Source organism: Acanthaster planci, linkage group LG03 (assembly GCF_054643075.1).
Source record: "Acanthaster planci isolate LZ-2023a linkage group LG03, COTS_SCS, whole genome shotgun sequence".
NCBI classification, from domain to species: domain Eukaryota; kingdom Metazoa; phylum Echinodermata; class Asteroidea; order Valvatida; family Acanthasteridae; genus Acanthaster; species Acanthaster planci.
The window spans coordinates 22,643,676-22,670,885 of NC_141779.1; the positions used below are offsets into that span (position 1 = coordinate 22,643,676).

The 27,210-nt window shown below is 42.5% G+C and overlaps 1 protein-coding gene across 2 annotated transcripts in view; it reads right to left on the bottom strand.

Annotated features, from left to right (window-relative positions):
• Window positions 1-343: 343 nt before the first annotated feature.
• The window catches only part of bmper (BMP binding endothelial regulator), a 32,588-nt gene continuing 5,721 nt past the window's right edge, over window positions 344-27,210 (bottom strand). Inside the window, exons 2-15 of one of the 2 annotated variants that reach the window (XM_022256476.2) lie at window positions 19,190-19,275; window positions 17,091-17,190; window positions 16,504-16,586; window positions 15,886-15,979; window positions 14,364-14,446; window positions 13,606-13,705; window positions 11,186-11,292; window positions 10,460-10,597; window positions 9,356-9,463; window positions 8,769-8,820; window positions 7,064-7,390; window positions 5,762-6,098; window positions 5,169-5,299; window positions 344-4,408 (exon numbers count right to left, since the gene is read on the bottom strand). In XM_022256476.2, coding sequence (XP_022112168.2) covers window positions 4,233-4,408; window positions 5,169-5,299; window positions 5,762-6,098; window positions 7,064-7,390; window positions 8,769-8,820; window positions 9,356-9,463; window positions 10,460-10,597; window positions 11,186-11,292; window positions 13,606-13,705; window positions 14,364-14,446; window positions 15,886-15,979; window positions 16,504-16,586; window positions 17,091-17,190; window positions 19,190-19,275 — 1,922 coding nt within the window. In that variant the 3' untranslated portion in view covers window positions 344-4,232. The remainder of the gene's footprint in view (window positions 4,409-5,168; window positions 5,300-5,761; window positions 6,099-7,063; window positions 7,391-8,768; window positions 8,821-9,355; window positions 9,464-10,459; window positions 10,598-11,185; window positions 11,293-13,605; window positions 13,706-14,363; window positions 14,447-15,885; window positions 15,980-16,503; window positions 16,587-17,090; window positions 17,191-19,189; window positions 19,276-27,210) is intronic. The other variant, XM_087134765.1, reaches the window with a different exon arrangement.

Sequence of the window (27,210 nt, forward strand, 5' to 3'; positions counted from 1 at the left end):
TAACGTTTGAAATTCAACGTAATGACAATTTCCCTCCCTCCACAACAGAACATGTCAAAAAAATACACCCACTCATCCCCTTCCCTAAAACCCGAAGTGTGTGGTTGGCTTTCTAAGTCAATATGGCCTGGAAGCAAGAACTTGAACAAAATAGATGGAAAAACTTTTTTTCTAGTTTTCAGTTTGGATTTCCTTTTTTGATAGGGTAGCATATAAAATTTCATTCCTCAAAATAATCCACATGATCTCCAGTACAGAAATTTATAGGCCTAGATGATCAGCAAACAACATTTATAGAGTGACTTTGCGAAAACCAAGTCTTCTGACACCACAACACCGACAATTATAGTCTTGCACAGTAAGATATGGAAGTTTTAATTACGCTAAAAATAAAAACATCTATGTACAATACTTGTTTAAAACAGTTTATACTTGCGCAATTGGGATTCACAATATTCAATTACACATTAGAATCGAGTAACCGTACAACATATCACAGATAGAAATATGTAATTTGCCTTTGATAGGAAGCAACAGAGAGAACACTTCACTAAATTTCAGAGCAATCCTAATCCTACAGTTGAAGCATTTTTCTCTCAGACCAGTTTCCATTTAACACCACCTGGCAACAACTTTGTTTTCCTACCATGCGTATTTAAAGCAGTCTTCTCGCCTGCTCCCGTAATGGTACATTTTAAAAAATAGATTGAAGCGTTTAACAGTTCATCCTTGTATAAACATAGATACATGTATTAACGAACATGACAGGTTTATGCAATGCAAACACAAAAAAATACCAACTTTAAATAAACGGCATACTGAGTTCACTGCTCGATACTAAATGATTCCAAACACATACAAGACCCTTTTAAACTGTTTCTTAACTGGTCAAAAATACTGCAAATAACTTAATATGCATTGGCCTGGGAAAATATAAGCTGAATTAAATGCAATGAAGGACTCGAATGTCTCTCTACACTTTCAGATGTGTCAAATGAAATGACTGATTACCGCAAGGTAACGCATGTATATTTCGAATGCCCATGCCGAAAAGCAACGAATGACCGACTAGCAGGGAGGTTAGTGTCACAGTGCTATCTTTGTTCACATTAAATTCAACCGATTAAATACCAATTAAAGGTTGTGAACAGTTATACCGCATGCTTAAGAAGATAACCGAGGAGTGCTACGCACTGCAGGTCTTACATATTCGAGAAAACCATCAACGTACAGGCAAAGAATCCTTAAGAGTTCCGGGATGTAAAAGGCAAACTAATTCAGAATAGTTTTATATTCCAGGGAATTTTTATCTTAAAAATAACTTGTTGTATCATGGAATACTTCCACGTGTTTCTTACAATACAAAGACTACCCACCATTAAAATAATGATTAATGACAACTGTACAATAAAAAGGGTCTTTTAAACAGAGTAAACAATACTGCCGGGCGTCGGTGGTGCTGTAGATCTTCCATGTCCCCTTACAAAAAACGTAATAACGCTTGAAAATTGAATTTCTTATGTAGAGTCCTTTTCTTCCAGAATACTTTAATAGCTATCATTTTGAAATATTTCGGTAAAATCTACAGTTAATATATTCAAATCTAGGAAATTGAAATATGAACACATTATAATACACTGATATTGCACTATAACCTAAAACAATTCAGTTGTATAGCTTCATTACATTACAAAGTAGCTCTTGAAAAATTGCTGTACATTTGGCAACATGTTCAATGTAACAGAATACAATAAAATACACAAATACCCAGAGTCTGGTATATGGCAAAATTCAACTTAATACATTCCGACGAGTAATTTGTTGATAATCGTTGAATTTCAAAATACCGGGTTGATCAATGATATAACACATACTAGCTGGAGTAGATACTGATTAATGTATGCCCGAAGAACATCAAACTTTGTTGAAATAATTTACAAAATTCACTTTTAAACATTAACCGATTGTTTTTTATAGCTAATTAAATTGAAGGCTTCACCGGTTATCCAAACAACGACCTAATACAACCTAATGGCTGATATACCAAAACAAAAACACCCTAATACCAAAATACAGACTTTCAGGCCTATTCGTTTTAACGCAAAGTTCTTCGAGGTATCTCAATTTTGAGGTTTCCAATGATTAAAACACGTGAAAATGAAAACCACCACGAACAAAGACTCAACAAGAGTAACGCAACCTGACAAACAGGACACTGCTTCTTGATTGCTATATACAGGTCAATTTTTACCCAACGTACAATAGTAAGTTTACTTCAAGCATTACTGTTTCGACACTATGAAGATTTCTGTTTATGTTCTTGAAGCAGAGTGCATTGCATTAGAAGCATAGTGGGTGCTCCATTTAATCAAAACCAGGTAAGATCGTTCATTTCTGCACAGACTAAAAGTGCCAATTCGACAAGATAATACGGAATATTAGCTCATGAAATTAATTTGCCAAGTACAAATCAAACGACTTGTCAAAACAGAGATGCATGTATATGAGAGTTGGCCGTTACCTCTGAATTTCTGCTTGGCAGTTGGAAGATTTTTGACAGGGTCTGATAGGGCCAAAATTACTCCCCCCCTCATGCAAAGCGGTCAAAGGGTCGTTTCCCTATACTATGCTTTTGTAAATTGTTCCATTAGGGCCATGACACGCGGGAACAATCAAAACACAACGTGCACCTGACGCCACGGAAATGTTCAAATGGGTCAAAGTCAACACTGCACAATACCAAAATGATCAGCTATGAGGTCTGCATAAAAATGCACGTCAGGTGTCTCAATGGGCCATACGCAAAGATTGAAAGGAATGGGTTGAAGTTCAGATAAAGCGGGAGTGTCGAGTCACTGTGAATCCATCAGCATTCATTGTAATGTTATTAGCCAATTACTTAAGACTCTCAGTTTCACTGAATATGTCATGCGAAAGGACACGGTTCTCTCGACACGGTTAATTTTCTGACTCCTACCTCACTATGTCATTAGAAATACTGCAAAATAAAGTCTCTCAAGAAAGGTACGCATCCTAAAAATCTATGTTTCAAGCATGCCATTATATGGGTCTATATAAAAGGAAATCTACATCCCCATAAACTAGGGTAGAACTAGAATAGACATTGCAAATACTGTGATTTAAACTTCATAGCCTGGGTATTTGTGCCGGACAAAATTAGCTCGTTGTTATCATATATAGAAGCTATTGGCGATAATTTAACACCACAGTGTACAAAAGTATCAAATTCACAACGATAACGACAACAACGACCAACACAACAACAGTGACGACAACAACAATGACAACAGCGACACCATTAGCGACAATAATCACAACAACAAAATAACAAAATAGAACACAAAGCCACCCCTCAAGGCAGGAGGGCCAAGAAAATAAAAAAAAAAGGAAAAATACCGACCAAAACAACCAACAGTAAAGAAAACTCAGGAAATATTTGTGGATGTGAATATACATGTAGGTCTACATCCAAATCCCCGGCGACGACATGTCGACCAAACATCTGTGTGGTCGGCCAATATTCTTGGGCATAGAAATCGGGGGACGCCAAGGCCAATCCAATCCAAAGTTATTAAGCGGTGACAAGGCCATCCGGTAACACAGCAACTTGACAGTAACATGTCTTAAACGAAGTTTCTTAACTAAAACGAGCATGCTTTGCATGTGGACGTTACAAGACAACAAACAAGTCAGAGACACAAAGGATGCTCTTACTATACAACCGTCATCCGTATTTGCCCAAATGATACTGGCTATTTACATGCACGTCAAATGTATCGTAAAAAAACACATATTCTTCGATCCGTCACAAATAAATTTCCAAGCTGGACCTTTAATTACAAGTACATATTTCGAAATCATGGTAGTCCTGGATTTTCTCTTGACCTTTGACCAAAGACTTTCGGTTTGTAGAGACGTTTGTGGGGGCGCATACTTGTTAGAGACAAAACGGCATATTATGTATGTAACACGCCCTACACGAGCGGAAGTCACATTGATACGTACCAATGACTACAGACTAAAGGTGATACTGTCTCAGGGGTACCTGTCCTCTGAGACATCTTCACTGCGAAAGTGGGTAGCCTTACTTCAAGAGCGATGTTTACTACGCATGGCAATTGATTCAGTAAGAGAGAAACAGATCTTTCATAATTTTGACAATGTAAAACATTATTGAACAAGTTAAGTCAACACAGGTAGCGTTGGAGATATCACGGACACTGTTCCACTGGAATACATCTATCTCTGTGCAGCACGAACCTTGCAGGACACTGGCAGCCGGCGACACATGGTCTTTCACAGAGGAACGGCTCGTCCTTGTTTGCGCATGTCCGAGGGCAGGGCGGTCCACATTCATCGAAAACAGCGCCCTCTGGACAGGTTTGTACTGAATATTAAAAATACCCAATGCTATTTAAATACATAAGGAGTCACTGCAGAGACATCAAACTGGGAAAAATCCTGGTTACATCGTATCACAGTATATTATACTTCATCAAACATACCTACTTCCCTCTGGTTTTGACTACATGCTCTCTACTTATACCCATTTAGATAAAGGAACCATTTTTAATGACTTTTCAATCCGTTGATTTAAGTCATGTTTACTAAGGGAATAAATCCGTGCTTTGCCGGTGAAAGACCGGCTTACAGGAATGGAAGCGACTGCGGCTCGGACATTATCAGCGTTCACTCTCCTAAGCCGGTAAGTTTAAGACCGGCCAACCACATACTTATTCCCATTCATAAATACCCTTTTTTAGTTAGAGAGTCAAAGAAGACGATATATAGTGGATTTCCACCGACTTTTTTCCTAGCATTTTAGTTTCATTTTCCTGAACATCCTGTCCATTTTATGGTATATTCCATGTGCAAGTTGTCAAATGGAATCTCCTTCCATGGCGTGCGCGTGGCAAGGCGCGAGCGCACTGACTCTCGACCAATCAGAATCGATTAAACTGACTCGTATCCAGGTGCCAGCGTGTGATTTACGCAGCGGGCATTTTGCGGACATTATCAAATGTCATAATCAAAATATCACGTTGCTGAATAGAAAGACTGTCCGAGGTATTTGGAAATCATAAATAAACCACAATATCCCACAACCAAATGACGGCGTGCTACTCAAATTCAACTTCAGGACAAACCTGTACACGATGAATTGCTGTTTAGTTCAACCTCAATCCCCTCTTGTTGGCAGGCGCTCACAAACGCCCTCAACGCTTCACAGGAACAATCTTTGTGTTTAGGACACTCACACATGTCAGTTATACACGACCTGAATTAGAGGCCAAAATGAGAAAGATCTTAAACATTACTGACTACACATTAGTCACTGCTCTGTCAATGCCTTTACAGTTTCTACCCTGCTAACAACTGGTATAATAATCCTGGATGTGCTCTCTTATTTCTGAAGTTAAAGTGCCACTCTATTTTCTACTGAAATTTGGAAGAACGATTTAAACAGAAACTTATTCAAGTGTGAAGTGGTAGGGGGTAGGAAAAATCGAAGTGGAAGCTTAAGTTGATTAATTTAATCAGATCAAATTCACTCTAAATTATCTTGGACCTGGTTGTAGTTGAGTGACTTTGAACAACGTGTAAGTAAGGTTAACTTTGCTTCTTTGGCAGAAATTCCGGATAAACAAGCTAAAAATGATAAACCTCTGAAAAAATCTAAAAATCTGAAAACACACAGTGCACTCTCTGGCGTTACTCGCAGAAAGATGCGATGGCTCACCTGTAATATACCCACATGTCGACAACCTCTGCACACCTTTGGAATTTTGCAGACCTCAGCGAATTGCATTCCCGATGAGCCCTCAATCGCCTCTTTGGATTGTCGCCGCATGGGACGCTCTGCGTCGATGAGGGCGCCCTGGCACATTTCTCCCTGTTGCCAGTGACCCACGATTCGGCGAAAAGCTCTGGGTCGGTCGTTATCGCGCCGTGTCGGAGTTGGAAATCGTCCAGCCGGTTGCCATTATAATTGCCGCAAAGTCCGCACACTTTGTTTTTGAACGTCGGGGGTAAGGACACCTCAACAAGGCTGTCACCGTCCCAAGCGACTTCAAGACCTGGATTAAAATCGCAAACAGATTCGTACACCAGACTATAATTGTACAGAAAATGGAACCTCGCCTTTAAAGTGTGACGTTCGACGCCTTTGTGACTGGGCTTGGAAAACAGTGCATGGATCGTGCGGCCAGAAGTGCCGGTTATCAGTGCTCATATCTCAAGAGAAGCACAAGAGAACTTCGTGACGCATGAGGGTAGCAGACAAACGTGTAATTCTCTGCCTTTGTTCTTAGAAGTCATTTGATTCAAAGCAAAATTGACTCCACTTGTTGGCCTTAAAGCCAGCACATTCGTGTATACATCTTTGACAAATTTATCGGTACTTCACCTGAACAGGTTTGGACATTTTTGTCCGGCATGCGCATGTGCAGAAATGACAATACCATCACTGAACATTTGCTAGTCCAATTGAAAAGACACAGTCCGAAAAAAAACCATTTGCATTGCAAACCAACACTGGGGCGTACCCCAGGGGCCAGAAATGAAGTTGCATTCGTCTGACTTAGCCTGACCTTTATTTTGCAGAGGCCATTAATCAAAATTAGCGCTTATCCTCACCCTTGTGACAGCGGAAGTGTAGTGTCAGTGACAGCAAGTGATTTCGATCAGGCCCCGTTCTTAATTCTTTTTTCATTAGTTGACTGAATTTTTCTTAGAAAGAATGCAAACGTCCATAAGTCTGGCGTTCTAAGGTTATGACAGTTTGCGCTCACAATAATACTGTTGGGTGCAATATGTTTACGTCATCGGAAAATATCGGCACTTCACAACCAGTACATGCACTGGAAACGTTTGTGCCCGCCAAGCAAAGGACAAGTTTTGTTGAATGGGGGTATAAATGTCGGGCTACTTTCCTGAAAAAAATTCCTGTTTTGCCCGGACCAAATTACAAACGAAACATTTGTTAATTTTAATATGATGTCTTGGGTGTAGTGTAAACATAAGTAGGCACGCAACGGCTTACCTATTTCAGTAGTAACCCGAATCAGAAATCCGTCACTTCGGATGCTTAACGTGGAAGGAATTTCGTACGGCAACGATATGTCCTGCTTGTCCACTCGCACCGCGTAGTCCTGCATGAGCGTGACCCGGTGACCTAGTATGGTAATGAAGACAGTCCTGGTCCAAGCAAAACTACTGGTCTGCCTGCCTTCATTGCGCACGCGTACGGTAAATGTCCGGTCTTGACAATCTGAGGTCAGTATATATTTACAGGTTCCTTGGAAGTTGTACAGTCTTCCATCGAAGGTTCTGTAATGTGGGTCTCCAAACACGGAACATAAGGCATTTTCTGCAACAGGAAAGGGACCACATGCACCACACATTACACAGTGAGTTATCCAAATTCATACTCGTTCATAGTTTGGTTGTTTTGCCTCAATGGAGGCAAGTTTATTTTTAATAAGGAAAGAGGCAGAACACCACTGTCGCAGCTTCTTACATTATGAGACTGGAGAAATCTAAACAAAACCATTTTTGCCTGTGTACTGTCGACACTTTCTCCGATAGCGCCCTCTACCATCCACCTGGGCTGGATCCAGTTCCCACATAATACTGAACCGTCTGCAGTAATCTGTCTTGCCAGTAGCAGAGTGGCCGACAACTCAACCCACTAATTACAACCTATTCACACTCTGGTTTGAATCCCCGGTGGACTGTCAATTAGAACATTGAGTAGCTCGTGATCGAGTGGTGTTTTCCTCCACCTGACCGTTCCCCAGAGTTTGTCTTGACACCTCATCTGCACATCCTTCCTCGCCCTTCCTCGCCCATAACCGACAGTCCCTTGGCCGGGACAGGACGCCCGCTAGGTGCCTTACAAAGAACTCGGAGCTACCGACCGGCACAGCAGCTTGAGAAGGGATGGACTCGAACAGCTTGGTGGAATTAAGAACATCCCGTAACACTGCCATCCCAGCGAAAAATATGATTTATGGCTCCCCCAAGTCACCCGCGGAAATTCGAATGGTACGAGCGCTTAGCCAGCACACTTGGTTGTGATTAATTTTGGTGGTGTAAACCTCATTTTTGTAGAAATGGGGGCTATATTCAACGTGCACAGCCTCAACTCCTGGCAACCAAATATGTACAAAAAATGAAAAACTCGCCATAGGTGCCATATGGAACAGCAAGAAGTCCACGTGTAAAACAAAAGGTGGGAATGCTTGATTTGCTCGTATCATGATGCGCTTAGTGTTTATTACTGAGCGGATGAAAGTTGGTTGGTCGGTCTGATCACTGCTAATTGATTACAAACTACTGCGGAAAATTCCAAGTTTCCTCTGTCAGGAAAAACCGTCTTCTAATCGACATTTCAATACTGTTGAAAATCTCGGTTTACTGCCCAAGCCTTGGGTTTTGTTACGTGTTGACATCGGCACCTAAACTTGTCTCCCTTGAAAAAAATACATGAACGTTTCCTCTTCTCTGCCACCATCCATTAATTATCCTGGATCCGGCCCCTGCTGGGACATTTTTTTCCTGCCTTTTAACAAGTTGTTACTCTTCTATATTCTTGTGACTTAGTACCCCAATTGACATCCTGTTTATCCAGTGCATTTGAACTCGTAAAGCTGTGTATTTAGATGTAAAATAGAAGACATAAAAATAGATAATCCCATATGTTTTCAGCACTTTAGGATTTCAAATTATCATCCAATACAACTTACTCTCTATGCATTTGGGACAGCATTCGCCTTCAGGTATCCGTAAAACATGGTTCTAAGAGACAAAAAGAATTGAAGTGAATAAACGAAACAAGTGACCTGTTTTCAGTGTTAACCTCAGTACTGCATACTGTGGCATTGTTAATAGAACTGACCGAGTCGAGGATAAAATTGCCAAGCTGAAAAGTTTAATATGGATTTAAAAGCTCGGCCGTGGATTGGTTGCGGGCATACGATTGCAATATAGAGACTTAAAGTGTCAGAATCAATTAAGTATTGCATCGTTTAACACCTTGACATTTAAACATCAGCCGACGTGGGGGGGGAGATAGAGTTGGCGCTCGGTAACCCGTAGCCCAGTTCCTGGGGCCCAACACGCTACCGGGTGCAAGGGAAAGCCAATGGCTTATTCTTATGGAACTGTTATAAGTACATGTATTGAAGACATGACAAAGAACGGAGATGGTTTCAATAATCAGTGCCGGGGATCCCAGTACCCTTTGGGTAGCCGGGTGAGAATGGGTGGCACGGAGAATATCTTCACGATTTCATTTGCACAAAGGTGTTTTTTTGTGATTGACTTAGCCCACCTTGGGACAGCTATCTGATGTAGATGGGCATGTTTCCGTTGAGCAGACCGTTTCGCCACCCACACACTGACACGATTCGCAGGCGTGTGGCGCCCACATCTCTCCTTCCTGCAATTAAAGAAAAAAATGGGTATTCGTGTGGGATACGAAATTCCCTACATCAATCCAATAAAGATCCACCACAATGCCTTGGTATCCATTACAAAACAATAAGAAAATCGCGCTGGTATTTCAGAGGGAATTCGATTTTCATGCTTTCCGAAAATTCTAGGTTTTGTTTAGATGGCACGTCCGCCTTTCACATCCGGGTGTTTTGCTAGCCTTGGGGTACCGGTGAACCTTTAAACAAGGCTGGCGGTCACGGATAACCTTTGAAATACATATTTCTCCACTGCCTTCCACCAGGACGATATTTTGCGCTCTTGCAGCCGTCTAAACGCGATTTAATACCGCGTATCGAGACCACATGGGAAAGGCTGCTTTCCGTTCGTGTAAGTAGGTGGGCACAGTCGACTCATTGTGCGGTCGCGGTCTGGACTTCCGTTTTGCTGTTGTGATATTTGGACGTAATCAATAAGTGGCTGAATGAAGAAGGAAAGACTTTGTTACGCTTTAAAAATTCTTTTGTGCTGTGCCTCTGCCCTTTTCCTTACAAAAACAATTGTATAGGCTGACCGCTATGATGACTGCAATAGTTTAAAGATAAAAACTGTATCCATATATTTCAACAAGCCTGCAACATGACGTAGAATTGTTGCTCAAATTCTTGCATGAAGTTGGTCAAACCAGTAACTGCACTTAATAACTCTTGCCAAAGTTGTGACAGTTTTTACTAGAATTGACCTGCAACTGAGGGGTGAACTGGGGTTTCGTTGACACTGAACAGTAGCGTATTTTCTGTAGTACACTTTGCAGGGACAGTCTTCTTGGGAAACTGGGGGAGTGGTGCTGCACTCAGTATAGGTTGGGTCATACTTCTTCAAAACAGTGCCGTGCTCTGTTACTTTTCAAAAGTGTTAAAGTTGTCAAAAGGGGGAGGATACAGGTGCTAAGGGGAGGCGTATGTCCCACTAGAGAATATACAGGTTTCTTCGACTTCTTTACCTGATATACATTTCCAGCATACCGACATGATTTGGGTTTGCATTTCGGGCAGCACTCGCCTTCGTTGTGGATGACCTCTGCCACGGGACAGTCCAGCTCTGACTGGCAGACAGTCCTCTGGCAAACCACCGTGGAGTCCTGTACAGCAAACGAAAAGGAGAAGTGAACGGAGCTCTCAAAAGTGGAACTCCAACCACGAACATCCAGTGATGTACCTGGGGTGAAACTTCTTTGGGGCACCTGGGGTGCACACATTCCGTTACAGGGGCCACGGAGAAGCTAGTAAACAGGGAATCCGTATCTGTTTGTTTATTGAAAGATTTCACACGAGAGAGGTCACGGGGAAGGGCTAGGGGTAGACTGGGCTACGATACCGATGGGGGTGCACATACATGTACATACTGAGTTACGACACTGCTACACACAGCCGTATAGACTTATGTCCATGCAGTAGCGTGTATCTAGCAGGTTTCGAGTCTGGGGGAAAAATGGAATTCCCCACAACCTAAAAAAATACTCTCCACATTTGTTTCATCCAAATGGAAGATTTCAAGTAACTTACATGGATATGCGGTAATCTTTTTTTATTAACTTGAACCTCGATGACTCCATTAAATATAAGGTTGACATTGACAAAACATTCAAGCGGCTCTTTAAGGCCTTGGAAACTATACATATAAAGATCTCTGGTTCAAAACAGAGGATACAAGTCGTCAAAACACTCACCAGGCACACACACTTGGTGCACTTCTCCGCAAGGACACTCTGTCCGTCATCGAACACACTTGAACCGAACAAACACCGGTGGCCCAAATCGAAGACTTTTCTGGGGGCTGCAGAGGAGGAAGACGAAATCATCGTCACCAGATTAGCCGCATAATGCATGTGTCGATACTCAATTATAGCCCACAAGACAAAAATAGGATAAAAAATGACAGCACAACAGGCCCGTGAAAAACACTTATAAATCAAGGCCTCTTGAACTCCTTTATAATCGTTCATAATTGAATTTTTCAATATTTCCTGTGTAAAAAGTGTATTGACTTTATAAGGCATTTCCTTCATCTCGGTAGGCATGCGCGCTGATAAAAAACAGCCTGGATTCGAATGAAACCTTTTCGACGTCACAAGGTTTGTATTATTAGGGTAATTGTTTCTGTTATATTTTAATAATTATAATAACAGATAGGCTTTGCCTTGCAAATTCTTTGCTTTTATGTTTCAGTGAAAGGACAAAAATTCTTAATGGAACAAATCCCTTCGTGGATACAAGCTAAGTGACTTTAAAAGCACTTGCTGCCGGGTGGTTTTTCTTGAGCAAGACAAGATGCCGGCTCATTTTCAAGATTTTCCGCTTTCAAAATTCTTCAAAAATTCATCATTTCATTTAATGGCCGTTTATATCAAAATTAAAGACTCTTTGGGCATTACTCAAAAGCTGACAGGTAAAATTCATTGACCCTGAATATTTATACCCAGCAAGAAATGAGACCGAGGGGTACCCCCCCAACATGTCCAATCCCTATCCACATTCCAGACTATTGTTACTTAACACATCCCCCCCCCCAAGATGTCTGAAAGGAATTCCCCAGATTCCTGCGAGACAATGACCAACACAAAGCAGGGGGGGTTCTCTCCGTCTCATACCTTGCCGCATATGTGAATATTTCAGCCAAGCCTGCAGCCTTGGAAAAAGAGCCCAGATTGTGCGGTGTTACGTAAGATTCTTTTGTTCCCGAAACCGGCACAGTGCACTGCTGACCTCTTTTCAATAGGGGCCAGATTAGCCTGCAGCGGTGCTGTGCGGCTCATCGCTGCGGTGGTGGAGAGCTTTTGTCCCCGGTGGTAATCCACTCGCTCTAAATGCCTCAAACCGTGGTATACTGTTTCAAAACAAGGCTGGATTATCTGCACTATTGAGAGCGAAAAAATGTCGGTAATGCCCAGCAGCTCAGTCTTTTGTGCTGAGCACGGTCTTTTGTAATAAGGCCCAACTCTTTTGTCCCAGTTCTGGGCTCCTCGGCTCTGCATATAAATCCTATGTACTCGAAAACGGGTCGCCCGGCCGGGAGTGGTTAACCATCCAACACCGAGCGATACTTCACAGAGTATGTTATTCTTGATAGAAAAAATCCCTTCGTGGATACAAGGTTAGTGACTTTATCCATCCAACACCGAGCGATACTTCACAGAGTATGGGGTGTATAAAGAACCCGTTTAGAAGTATTCTTCACGGTGTAGTGTACACCATTGTTTTGTTTTTCATATTTTCACAAGATTGGCGGATTACGGTGTATAATATTTACTGCAACTTACATTCGACTGACTTGTTTCACGTTTGAGTCAACTGCTTTGTGAAAATCCGAGAAAAACGGCGCGGCATTTTCAACGATTAAATCGAAGATGTTGTAATTTATCTTGCGTAAATTCTGTGGATTAAAGGGCGTTCGTAGTAAGCGAACAAATCCGTGAGATCAGGGTGGGAAACTCATGCATGACAGGCTCTCATTCCCTTAAAAGGAGAAGTTTTCAACGGCTAGGAGTAATCACTGAATTTACCTTGGAGTTAGGCGCCTTCTCGACAATGTACGGTAGCATTGCAGATGCAGGAAAAACAATCATCCAGGAACGCAGTCGGCTCGTGCTTAATGACTACACTTTCACGTCAATTTACACGTTGATGAAAGTCTAAAACTCCATTCTTAGTTGATTCGCTAATAATTATAAGTAGCTTGTTAGACCAACAGCAATGACCTACATTCCTTCTTGTTAATAAGTGATTTTTAAGGACGATTTCTGACAAGTAATGCAAACCTGATGATTTTTGAGGGATGGAACCACTACGATTTTCTTGTACTTCCGATGAAAAGAAGTATTTAGATCTTGTTTTCATTGCTGTAACTCATAATAATGCGTCTGAAAACAAGTTGAGCTAAATGTTCAAAGCATGTTTCCTTTCAAAAGATAACACAAATGCAAACACTAGGCCTCATGCCTGGCAATTTCGGATGACAGCTAGGCGCTGTTGTGTTACGGCCTCAATGGTTCGTTTACGAGTAGATGAAGAGTGCATGTACAGGCCCACTATGGATAGAGGCAAGACAAATCCTAAGTGATTGTCAGACAAAGTGCCTTGACCTACCTACCTATGCATTTTGGGCAGCATTCCCCAGGCAGAGTCTTCTGCTGATTGGGCGGGCAAGACAGCACCGGGCACGTGAGTCTTCGACATGTTAGGCCAGATTTCTGTTTCCGGCAGGAAAAGGAAGATTTCTTCAATACATTTACTGCTGACAGAGAAATTATTTTGACCTAAAAAAACTCCCTTGCTCAAGGTCGAAGGATTTTTGAAAGTGAGGAGAATCCGACGAGATCAACGGAGAAGAACTTTCGCACACGTTCGGTGAGAAGTTGGGCACTGTAGGGTCTAGGATTAGGGTGGCTCCACGCGGTGGAAAGGGGATATCGCTGTGGTCTGCGTGGTGCCACAGAGCCAGAGGACGTGATTCATAAAGCCCTTTTGATGAAGGAGATAGGTGCCAGATGAAACCCCTTGGTACTGTGCTTAAAAGACTAACCGTTGATTGCAATTTGTAAGAGGCCACGGAAAAAAAAGCGGTAGTGTCTCTTAACACTCGAGCTATGTTTCAAATATGGTTAAAATCTAGTTTCCTTTGCAGCTTTCGAATCCTTCAAATAACATTATCCAATCTGTTAACTTCTGATTACCCGATTTGTGATTGTTTTCACAACTGTACAAAACCATAACTCAATAACACATACTCCAATTGAAAAAAAATTGACGCAGCCTTCATTGGCTTAACGAATTGTGCGATATCTTTAAGAGCACACAGGAAAAAAAATCTGGCATAAAAATTGGCGAACCTGCACAATAAATGCATACCTTACACTTGCATTCAAGACAGGCATCATCAGTAGACCTAATAGTCGCTCCCTCGGTGTACTGCCGGCCTTCAAAGAGGCACTCTGCAAGGGAAAAAGGGTAACACATGGTTCGCTAATGAAGTAACAGTACTGACAGATCTCAAGCGTTCAGGGGGGCTGCGGTTGCCGCACCGCAGGGAACATGTGGTGGCAAGGGTACGTTCCCCAAGGGCTGAGCTTTTTATAGTCGGGGAAAATAATTGGGCTTTGCTTTATCCACAAAGGAATAAATTATGTCTGTAGCTGCTTATTCATTCGATTATATGAACGTGCAGAAAATAGTTCTTCCTGTGCATGTCATCACTTCTCCCAAAACAGCTTTATTAATATTATTGCCCTCTGCGAAGATATGTACAGTACATATAACCGCTTTGTAATACATTATCTATCTGTGTGCTTTTTCGCATGACAAAATTACTTCAATTAACTCATCACTGCTGTGAATGTTTCATATCAGAAAAAAAAAATCAACAGGAATTCGAGACAGCCGTCCAGTTCGTGCCAACCGTAGTGATTAATACGTCTTTTTCAGGAAGGCTTTGACCTTTAAAACGAAGCAGAATGTTCCTGAAAGCTCTGGAGAATTTTCACTATCTGGAGACGGACAAACACGCCACACATTCCTTTTCAGATAAATTCTCGAACAAACTGGTGTCATATATCAGATCACAAAAAACACAAGAACAACAAAGAGACGTCTTCTTTCTTCCTGCTGGGACGAATAAAGTTTTATCCCAATCGACAAAGAGAAGCCTTTGATAATGAATAGGTTCATCAGGTCCTTCACCCACACTGCCAAATATAAACATACAGCGATACTAGAATTCAAGGAGTCTATAGTTCAAAAAGCTTTCATAAAAACGTTCCGTTCAAAAGCCACTGTACCGTCACACAGCACCATTCTGATGACGTCACTAACCAAACGTCTCTAAATATAGGTCACTGTCTACTTTTGCAGAAAAAAAAACTGCATCTGTTCTTGAAAATTTGAAGGTGTCGTAAAAGAGCTGAGCCTCTAAACTAGATTGCTATGGCTAAATCGTTTCATTAATTGCCTCTTGTACAAGATCACGTCATTATTTGACGACATCGAACTGTATTTAGACCAGGAGGTGTTGGATGATTTTTATTTCAAGTAAAAACGATATCCACTCTAGAGTCTGTTGAAATGTCCTTACCGGCGAAGTGTGTCTGATTATAGTCTCACTGGATGGGTCTGGAGTTCAGAAACGCTCCATTAATTTCGCCACATCACGCCTGGTGACGTCACGCGACAACTTGGCGCTAACATGCCACAACCACCCCTCCCCTCACTTTTCCCAACTTCTGGGAGTAGATACGAGGCAAGGTAAGAAATAATTAGGACCATGTTGATGCTGAGACTGTATTCCATGGGTGAGGAGGTATGGGCGGGAGTAAGAACAGGCACAGTCAGGCTGGTGGGTGTAGATGTGTGTGAGTGTGAGGGGGGGGGACCTTACCTGGGCACACAAGGCAGCATTCGCCTTGTACAGTAACGGGAAATGCACAGGATGGCTCCTCACACTGCCTCCGGGTGGCCGTCACAACTCCTTCCTATTGGCAAGAATCCAACCATCGGAAATAGATCCAATTGAAATGGCTGAATATCAATCATTTTACTCATGGATGAATATCCCAGCCTTTATCTGCCTTGAGCAGAAGCACCCCCATCGGTTGAAAAGAGCCATGCTGGTCGGCAGCGCTCATTTTGATGGTTGCGACGCGACCGTAACACGTGCATTTCTTTGTCGTTTGAGAACCAGCGCAGTCTAGTTCCAACCAAAGGAGCCTCTGTTTATTGGAAAATTGCGCCCTCTCTTGGTCCAGTTTGGGGCTCATAGAAGGAAAGTTTTCAAAATATATCTCATCAGAGCTGTAAATTCTTACAATTTTTTTTGTCAGTGGGCTGATACAGGCGTATTCGGATCCGCTTGTAAACATTGCTGTTTGTAACAACACTGTGTAAACTATAGAATCCCAAAATTCCACATCACAATCGAAAAGAGGTGAGAAAATGAAATATGAAAAAGCATAGTATCAGCATACATTCTACATTCTCTATTCAGCCATCAACTTACTCGACATTCAAACTGTTGACAAGGATCATTATGTGCACCCCACTGTTGACCATTTACGAACTCATCTCCGTTATACCTACAAACTTTCCAACCAAAAAAAAATTAGAACATACTGAATACTAATGAAAAGTACTGCGGCTAAAGATTCAACTTAGATATCATTATGACACTTAGTAAGGATTCAAATCACATTACAGCACTGTGGGCACCATCTCGCGTGAATTATGTTGTCAATTAATAACACCTTTAATTAACGTCATTATCCAAGTAGATCTTTTAAATTGACAGGCCAGCGTTGAAAAGGGTACACTTTAAAAACCGAGAACACCCCTGGTGTTATTAAAGGACCTTGCCAACACTTTTGACCAGTGTTAAAAATGTTGGTGTTACTTAAACACTGTTGGTGTTACTTTTAACACTCTCCAGTGCATTGTAACACTTGTAGGTGTATAAAGTAACACACCTAATTTGGTGTGGTCAAGTGCAACACCAAAAAGCGTTGTTTTTAACACCAAAGTTTTCGCACGGTAATTTGGGGAAATGGTCCAATGTTTCATTTTCGCCTACTTGAAATGATTTTTACTTACCTTTACATTTTTCACAACAACTTTTCCCAAGTGAAGTAAATATGAGGGCGCACTGATCCAGTTTTGGGCAAGTTTCCCGTTCACATATTATGACCCCATTCTGTGAGGGAAAAATCACATAAGATTTGAAAGATCCAACATGTGGGCAATTTCACATGGTTAGGCACCAATAGAATTCGCAAAAGATATGCTGTGATGTGTCGCAGTGTCGTCATCCAAAACCCACAAGATTTTTCCTATAACTCCAAAAAGGAACACAAAGTGAATCTCCAAACCAACTTTACGCGTGACGTCGAGATTACACGTCAGAGTTCCCATACACACTCGCAAAACTGAGCATTTGAAAGCAGAGAATTGGAAATCCTGTCAGAAAGCGCACCGTCTGTTTATCTTCAATTCGGAGATTTAAAGAAAGGAGACAACATGGGTATCATCACAATAAAAAGGACTTGATAAGAGACTGATCCGATTATCTTCTGCCCCTCTCTCCCACAATTAGTGCTGCTGAAGGCGCTTTCTAGGGGGACGATACACCGGGATTTGGCAGCCAGCCCCGGGTATGACACTGCAGGGCTTTGAGGTCTGAAAAATGCAGACAAGAATCGAATGAATGTGAAGAGTATGCGAACTATTAAATAAAAAGGAAAACAGATCGCGGGTGGTCGTTGACTGTTAAGTCAACCTGACGCCTCTTGCTTGCTCTGGTTTTTTGGTAATCCCTAAGTCTAGTTGACTCTTCTTTTGACTAGCACTCTTGACTCATGTAAGACATAGCTCCAACACAACCCCCACATGACCAGCGTCCGTTGCTGAAATATGTCGATCTCCGAAGCTAACAAGGACCGAAATCATAACATGGAGATTAGGCATAACGAGTTGCTGCAGCAAGGCTTAGGTGACGATAACACAAGCTCGTGTGGTTTCGTCCGCCAAAAGAAATAGTTCGCTAGTTCAACTAAAACGTGTATGGTTTGTGCTGTCTGGTTGATGGATATGTAGGTCAAGCTTTCCTGTGCCACTAACTCATTTCTGATCTGGCGTCGGTTTGTGTTATTTGCAACCCCAAAGTCAGTCCACTAAAAAAGTCAGTCACACGTGTGACTCCGGCGTTGCCGCTCTATATGTTTTAACACACGAGTTAAAAACACTTCACGGACGTCCGGAAAAAAATCAACCCCGGCACCATCTTGAACCCCCCCCCACATGTATCAAACCATCCAACAATGATTAATAAATGACTGTCCAGAAAAACAAGGTCAGAGAAATGCATTTGGTGACAGCTCCAAAATGGTACAGCTTGCTCAAGGGACGAAAGTGGTAACCCATATTTCCCCAGCTCAACAACAGCTAGGCGATTGAGGAACGCCTCAAGGCAACCTTGGAGCCGCGGCTCTCTCACAATCCATTAACAAATTGGAATAGAGGAGCCGCAAAAAAGGGGAGGGTGGAAAATGTACTTTCTCTGTGTTTAGAATGGAAACAGGTCGTGCGGCATCCAGACGCGTTAACGCTCCGTGCTAAGACCAACTGGGGTTTTTTTTCACAAGAAATCTTGACCGCAAGCCCAGGGAGTTATTTGAGAAAGTGAAGGAGGTATGTTGAAATCATCACAGTTTTTAAAATGGAATTTTATTTTTTGCTGCGACTTATCCACAGTTACTCGAAGCTAGAAATGGCAATCTTAAAGAATTGTCAAAAAATGCAACAGAAAAGGTAGGCCAAGCAACGCGTAAATACCTTGGACAAAGAGACTTGGACAATGAGCAAAACGGGTGCTCGCTGTGGTGTCAATGCTTTTTGGTTCCACACTTTTACTTCCACTGGCATTAACCCAACTGGTTCCGTAAAAGAGGTGTCAACACTGCCTCATCATTCATGAAGCGGACTAAAAGGTGTGTGGTTTGTGACTGGGTCAACCCCCCATGGTCAAACATTCCGAATCAAGTTTGGTTGATACCGGGCCCTACAATTTCGAAATGGCCTTCTTTCAAGTCTCAAGGGCTCTCACGTAGCAGAAAGAAAACTGCTGTTTTTAAGTAAAGTCTGCTGGAAGATTTCAGAACCCTGGCCGCTTAAAAGAAGAAGATAACAGTACTCACCTTGCATACACAGTGTATGCATGGGTTACCCAGCAGAATGGGTAAACTCACCACTTCCCCTTCCTTGTCACACATGGCCATGTCCCCTATCAGGGAAGTCACACATAAGAGAGAGACATTCAGAAACATTACCCTGGAACACATCGAGGCAAATCGGACTGATTCCAATTACCGACTGGCTGAGGTTTGCGTTAAATATGTACCCTCTAATTTCCCGCCAAATGATGTGCATATTACCGCTTCCCCCCGATCCCCGGGCCACGACAATTCCCCCGTGGAGTGTGCGTCTCTCAACATGCATAGCTGGTAATAGGCAGCATGCATGTGACCCATTTCTGGACACACAAGCATTGCAATATTCTGTGAAATGGATTGATGCACAATTTGTTGGCATGAAGACTTCAAATCTTGAGCTACCATGTAACATGAAATACAGAAATAACGACAGCGATCGCTAGGACGTATTTGAGAATAGGGCCTATATAAATGAAAATGCAACAAAACTTAATTTTGTTTTTGTACTGTGATGGAACGGATACCGCTCTGCTTGAACGGTTAAAGAACAAACCGCCAACTCGAAACTGTATTTCGTATCTCGTGCGTAAACCTGCCTTTTTTACATTTATAATAAATGAGGTTAAACTCATTTCATAACAATAAATGGAAAGGTCGCCTTGTAGGGGGACAATGCGATTTTGTGGTTTTTATTTTGTTGCTGAGCTGCCAGCACCCCCCCCGTTGCTGAAATAGCCTTACGATCCCTTCAAACTGTTCGCTAAGTCACGGAATACTTTGTCCAACTTCTATTCAATACCGCACTTTCTTTATAGAAAACAACGCAGATGATCCATCTCGCGGCGAGATCTAGCGTGTTGTCACATCCTTTATTTCGTGACAGTCTCGCAGCAGTGCGTGACCCCAGCGCCCCAGGCTAGGCAAAAAATACTTTTGTTCCATCCATCTCCAGACGAACCCTACTGCAGCAACCCTGACAAGTTAAGCCTTCAAAAACTAATGCCAAACAATTTAGCGGTACCAACAAAGTTACATATCAAGTGCGTGAATGGCTTCATTTTATAAAAGTTCGATCATGGGACCAAATCCAAGAAAAAGCTTGCTTCAATCTGATTAAAATTGCAGTGAACTGTACATTGTACGCAGAGGTTTATTCTGAAACACGTAGCCAACACGAGGCAATTATTCAGCGTGATAAAACAGAAAGGCCATAGGTCCCTAGCTGTTCATAATAAACTATTCCCACAGTCACAATAGTCCTTCGTACCACTTCATTACTTTGAAGTCCACCATGCTCAGTCTGACAGGCTGATTTCTGCTTTACATGAAACAAATGCAAATTAAGTTGCATGACGTCAGCAATCGTGACGTCTGTTGTTCAAATACCTGAGTTGACGAACTTGCTTGTTAAACGCAACTGAACTAGGTTCGGGTTATAAATTCCGATTTTAGAAGTACCGCATGCGAGCTGAGCTTGCAAATGGCAAAAGCTTAAGCTACTGATCAGAAATGACTACTGCAAAGTCTGATTAAGAAACCCAGAGCTACAATTAGCATCTATCAGCTTGACCTCAAGTAAAACTGGGAACTTGTCAATCCCAAATGATGAGTGGCTGTGCAACCAACTAACAGTGCAGACCTACTCCTGGACCTACTCCTATCCTATTTTCCCGCAATTTATCAATACAACGAGCCAGTTCTGTAATCCAAAAGCAAAGGTCTTCCGGGAAAAAAGCGCGCGTGAACCAATGTAAGGCTGCGCTGATGGGACTATCGCACGCGCGCGCGCGTTCCCGGATAGGTTGGTACTGGGCATGGGCTATAGGAATAACTGATTGGCGCATTCTGAACACATTGAAAAAACCACCCAATCGCACAAACAAGCACAATAGCGCAAAAACGCGTTACTCCCATTTCCGTTGACCGATCTCTGCCTCTTCAGTGTCGAAGCCGATCGCTTGTACATGTACATGCACTTGCATGTACAGTACTGTACACCACATGCCGTTACATGGGGGCCTAGCCTACATGTACACGTAGTCAAACACTTAGCAATAGCATATCTGAATTATCAATCTTATAGTTCCAGTGAGCTTCGAAATAAGAGTCTGGCTTGGACCCAAACTGAGCATTGATTCAAAATTGATGGCTTCCCGTTACGTACATGTACACTCGATAATTCACTCAGCCATGTGAGGTAGAATGTATACGCAAACCTGTACAGATAAATTAAGCTCCACCCTTGTGGACATTGAACAGACCTACCCACTGGGTATGCGGTGTCTGCAATTTTAGTCCCCTCTAGGGGGTGGGGCGGAGAGAACAGGGAGGTGAAATTGCAAGAAACACTTTTGAAGAGATGACACTGCAATTATACCCATTCATCATTACAGTCAAGATAACAGCAATGGTGTATGATCCCCTTCTGTTACATTAATAATTTCTTTAAAAGAGCAAACATTTGCGGACCAAGGAGGTTTACAAAAAAGACCCGATTTCCTGGACACGTGCTGGCCACGAAAATGCTTTATTCCAGCATTGTTCACCTTCAAAAATGACCATTAAATATAGTGTTAGCATCCCAAACCACCTGCACTTGATTACTTGTGCATAGTTTTCCCAAAGTTATGAAAAGAGACCACAACGGCTCACCTCTTAGCCTTGATTCACTCAATAAACCCGACAGAGCTCCAAAAAATACCACGTGCATCATACCGTGACGGCAGTGGCTCCCATTTGACGACAAAATCTGCACTTATTAAGTGCCTCAGCAGAGGTTGGCTCTATCCCCTTCACCCCACCCACTCCCCCTTCACCACACCCCCCCCCGTTCAGCGACACTATTTTTTTGGTTCAGATTACAACTGGATTAAAGTTCATTCTCCAGTAGATGGTCCGAGCATTCCCAATACTGTTCGAAAAAGGTGAACAGCACATTCCTCTCACGAATTGATTCTGATCAAGCATGACAGATAAATAACCATGTGGTGTTATCTTCAAACCATTTTCACCCAACACCGAAAATTTGACACAAAAATATTCGACATGGAGCAGGTTTGTTTTCCACTTTGCTTGCAGAAAAGGGCACCAAGCTTATCGTTCTTCGGCAAACCCTGCACACCACAAAGGAGGGCATAAAATTAAAGTTCACGAAGTACGCCCACACAACAAAATGTTTGAGCCCTCGTTCCGGTCATGTCTCAAAGATGGTGCAGCTGACGACCACGACCTTGACAAAATTTTCCTGACTCTTAGGCTAATGATAAAGAAAATGGACATACTTGGGTTGGGTATTTCATGTACATGTATCTACATTGTGCCCTTCCAGCTTGTGCCGGAATTCCCAGAGGGAGAGAAAAACAGGAAAGACGGCACTTGAAAGGTCGGCTTCGGCAGTGTGGTTTTTAGAAGTATTTCAAATTTTGTTGGAAACCAAAAGCCGTGAAATTTCATTTTAGTTCCGCACCGTGCGTTTTCCCTTGGCTGGCGGTTATTACAGGGCATTTTGGCGTTGGGCAAGGTAGGGCATCGTTCGAGCACAAGCTGTGACATCACATTTGCCGATATTGCCCCACCACTTCAGCACACTGGATAACCATAAGACGAGATTCTAAATGAGTTGAGAAAATAATGCCAATGTAGCTGCGACAAACGGACAATTGAAATCGATTTATGATAACAATTGGCAACCCAGAGAGGAGTCGCAGTAGTTGTCGAAAGCATAAATACACACATGCGCAAATAAATTAAACACTCCTTTTCAAAACAAAAACGGTCACAGGTTTAAATAAACTCCTGGTAATTGCTTCATAATTTAATACATTTCACGACTGAAGCAAATTATCACACCTGAAATGTTTTAACAATGAAAACGCTCGAAGCTATCTTCCCTGACAAAATAAATGTGTGTTCCGGCCCAGAGTTTCAAGGAAAGCTCTCTTCCTACCTCCATGCTGAAAGCAAAGTCTCTACTCTTTTGCAAGAACATGCTGGGAATGGATCAGCTTCATATTTAACTTTGCTTTATAACTTAGAGTGAAGAAACGTTTTCCCAATTTTATTTTTACTGTGGGTCTAAGAGCATTTGCTAAACTTCAAAATAGGGCACATGTCGGTAGACCCACTGAAATTATACGGGAAAGGGGTCATTATTATATGCAGGTTGGAGTAGGAATCAAAGTTGGGGTAATGTGGTTCTTGCTCCAGCCGGAGGTTGTGCAGCCAAGTTTGCCAACTGTAAGGAGAAAAAAGCGTTTACATTATGTAGTACATTTCCATTTAGCTCATTGCATGGTCGATGTGATATTAAGATTCATCACTCCTGGGCCCATTCAGGAAGAAAAGGAAAAGAAATAAAGGTGTCCAGATCTAGCAACAGAAACAGCAGAGGCGGTTCAGTGTCCTTGGTAGAAATTGTTTTTATCACATCGTTCGGTCATGAAAATTACTCTGGTGGAATGTCGTAAATTACTGGCCAATGAGAGTCGACAAGGCACCTGCCCTACCTATGCGAGGATTTGCAAAGGCGAGTTTAACACGAGGTGACACGTGAAATACGACCGTATACGGAATGCATTGTTTATTTGGGCAAAGAGACATGAATGTGTAAAATGCCGGTTGGATTTATTTTTTTATTAAATGTATATAAATCACTGATGAGGACCTGTTGGACTCAACGTAATACTAGTACCCTTGCTCTCATTACAGCATGGAGAAATGTTTGCAGTTGAGGACAACGGGCGTACTAGGGTGCTTCCGACAAAACGGGGTCTTTTGATTAATGTTCGGAATGCGATTTGCTCATCACCTCTTGCTGAAATCATTCTGGCTGGTTCCAAGGACCTCACTTTCTGAACTCACTGTCGCCTGAAAAGCGGGAAGAAAGTTATCTCCTGGAGAATTGTCGCGACGGTGACGTTGATAATTAACGATTTGACGGAGCGAGATGTCCGAACATGATCCATCCTTTTCGTGAATGCCTCCTTGTTCAAGTCCCGTGAATCATGCGTTTAATGGCACTATATCGTGACCACACTTTGCCCAGGCGAGTCATGCTCTTTTGTTTTTCACAACCCACCAAAAGCGGAGCTGTAAATAACAACGATAAATTCACTTTATTCAATGATGATAAATGTTGAGGAATGTTGAAAAAGACAGGAGGAACCTTACGTGTCAAGAGCCTGGCTAACACCCGCCCACCTGTCCAAAGAGGCCCCCTGTAAAACCTCGGCCCTGTGCCCGCGAATACCTTTTAAGGACCAGCTCACTTAGGCTTACTCGCAGTCAAAGATTTTCTGCCAGAATATGATCCCTTTTGCGAGGGGGAAACGAAAATTGTTGGCTTCAACTCTAAAGGGGGTGCCGCCAGCGAGTGAGGTGAATAAATTGGCCCAAGTGACGGGACCAATCATCTCAATAAAAGCCGTCAGTTGAGGCTGAACCTTGGTCGGTGTTAGGATGCACTTTATACACCGGCCGAGCCGCACCTGATCCGCGCCCAATTCAAAGGATGTGTGCACCCAAGACGAACCTGGCTGTAATCCTAATCGTGTAACATTATAAGCCCAACACCTTGCAGTCTGCCCATGTAACGCTAATCAATTCTGAATGTAACAACCCAATTTCCGACCCCCCTGTCAGGCAAATTGTGGACCCAGAGGACACTGCGGACAGCGCCGACGCCAGAGCTCCCATTTCTAATTTTCCACCTCCCCGGGATATCACCTAAGCGCTTGGTGGTTTCAGTTTGGACAAGGTGAGATTCTGTGCTTTCGGGGAGGATAGTAATAAGGAGATTATGTGTCCTCTGTTTTTGCCAAGAAAAAGGGAGCGTGGTTGTCCGATTACAATGACGTAAGTACTTGAATAAACACAAGCCAGATGCGTGCCAAAATTAACGTACAAAATAAGTCTCCTGTAATTTGTTTATGCAGCAATTTCTTGAACGAATTGCTTACAAATTGCTTACAACGAATTGCTTACAACAACAGAGACAAGCGTTACCTTATAATCTGAAAGGATTGTGTTTTTAAATCACCACTCGGTGTACTTATGCCGGCATATGTGGTTGGTAAGTCACAACTGCCCGTCATTACAAACGCAAAAGAACAATTCACTTAGTGTGTAACAATCTCAGGCAGCTATCACAACACAAGAACGATGAACATTTCTAAATACTCAACGAAAATCTGACACCACCCAAGGGTAATATCTCTGCAAACTTGGGCCGCCCACTCGATGAGCGGTCTATTGAGAACTGGTGTTGTCCTTCAATTTTCATTGAAACCAAGGGTGTCAAGTTAACACCTCGGTTTTCTGCGGCAAGGTTGAGCACGTAGGACGAAACCCGAAGGGTGACAGTGGTGCTCTCATTCTGACTCAACCAAGTTATATCCATTGTGCAAAACTGGGTGTGCAACCATAGACATTTTGCTGCATACCCAGTTTGAGGTCGGGTGGGGAATCCGACTCACTTGTAAAAGTTCCATTTATATTACTTCCATATGGCTGCTGTCATTTTTTTTAATCTTAATGTATCATTTGGTCAATTTGTAATGCGCTTTAAGGAGTAAGTGTGAATGCGCTATATAAAAACTGTATTCTAAAATAATTGCTCTCCAAAGGGATTTTCTTCTGAAATGAAAGCTAGGCCAAATGTTTGGTCGGCAAAATACCTACTGGTGTTGCTATTGCCACAATACTGGTTGTGAAGTGCTGGCTCTTCGAATTTCTAAAATATGTATAAATACACGGACTGCTTGAATTATAAATTTAGCAAATGTAGCCAGGGCCGAGCTCCCCCCGTGCACCCATGTGGATAGGCCATCACGCAAGGGTGGCCACTAGGTGTGCACCATCATCGCGAACCAATGCTATAACTTGCTCTCAAGAACTTGAAGAAGGTTGCATGAGCATCCACCATGACAAGTGTCGACGCTGAGACAAAATGTCTCTCTCGACCACTCATGCTATGCAGTTACCTCCCAAATTACTGTATGTATATACTCAAGGATATCAACTTGGGTGGTGCAGCATTCAGAATGGCCTTATTTGAGACTCTGGCAGTGTGCATGTTCAGTGTGCTTTTTCATTGACCCGATGGCATACAGTGTAAGCTAAACCGGCCGGCTAGTGTCTCAACAGAAAGTTGTGCGACCGGCCACAGGAACATTGACCCCCAAAACCCAGCCCGGTTTGTTCTGAAAAAAAAAAAGAAGCTTGGTTCATGGCGCTAGAATCTCCATCGTGATCCCAAGAAAGCTGATTAGGTCAACTGCTGTCACATCCAATCGGTGCCCGCCACCCGGATTGTTGACGCATGGCCGGTGGTACCGCGCAGGCCGCCGCCACGCCGCACGGTCTGGAACTGCTAGTGTCGTTCCGCTGCCCAGACGCGGCAGGGCCAGGCCATAGGGCGAAACCTGGCTCTACTCAAGTTGTCGACAAAACCGGCTTGTGATGACGCCAGGATGGAACCATCGACCCGAGTGGGCAGACTTTGCCACAGGATACAGAATGTATACTTCGTATTCAACCCAGGTGGATTAATAAGTAAACAGAGGAAGGGGACTATTTTTCAGATCAATTCACACACGATATCAATGCACCATTAAACTAATAATAATATAAAAAATGACAACGCATCCCAAACGTTGCTGAAAGACTTGAAGTTTGATATGAATTGATTTAATTTGACCGAAAATATCCCTTGCCCTTGACTGATCAACAAAGACAGACTTTCAAAACACAAATACTCCAATCTGATGTGAAGATACTACTGTCGATGAACGCCACGACAAAAACTAAACAAAACCAAAAATCTCAGCAGGCTTTGCTAAACCCATTCTAAGCTAAACAGAAATTTTAAAAAGTAACAACGTTCCCATGAACAAAACTGTCGAAAATATTTCCTCAAAGAGATGAGACACTGAGGAGGTGCGGTACACACAACTGGCACCATAGACTTAAGAGCATAGCGCTGGCTCTATGCCTGGCAGAGCAACGAA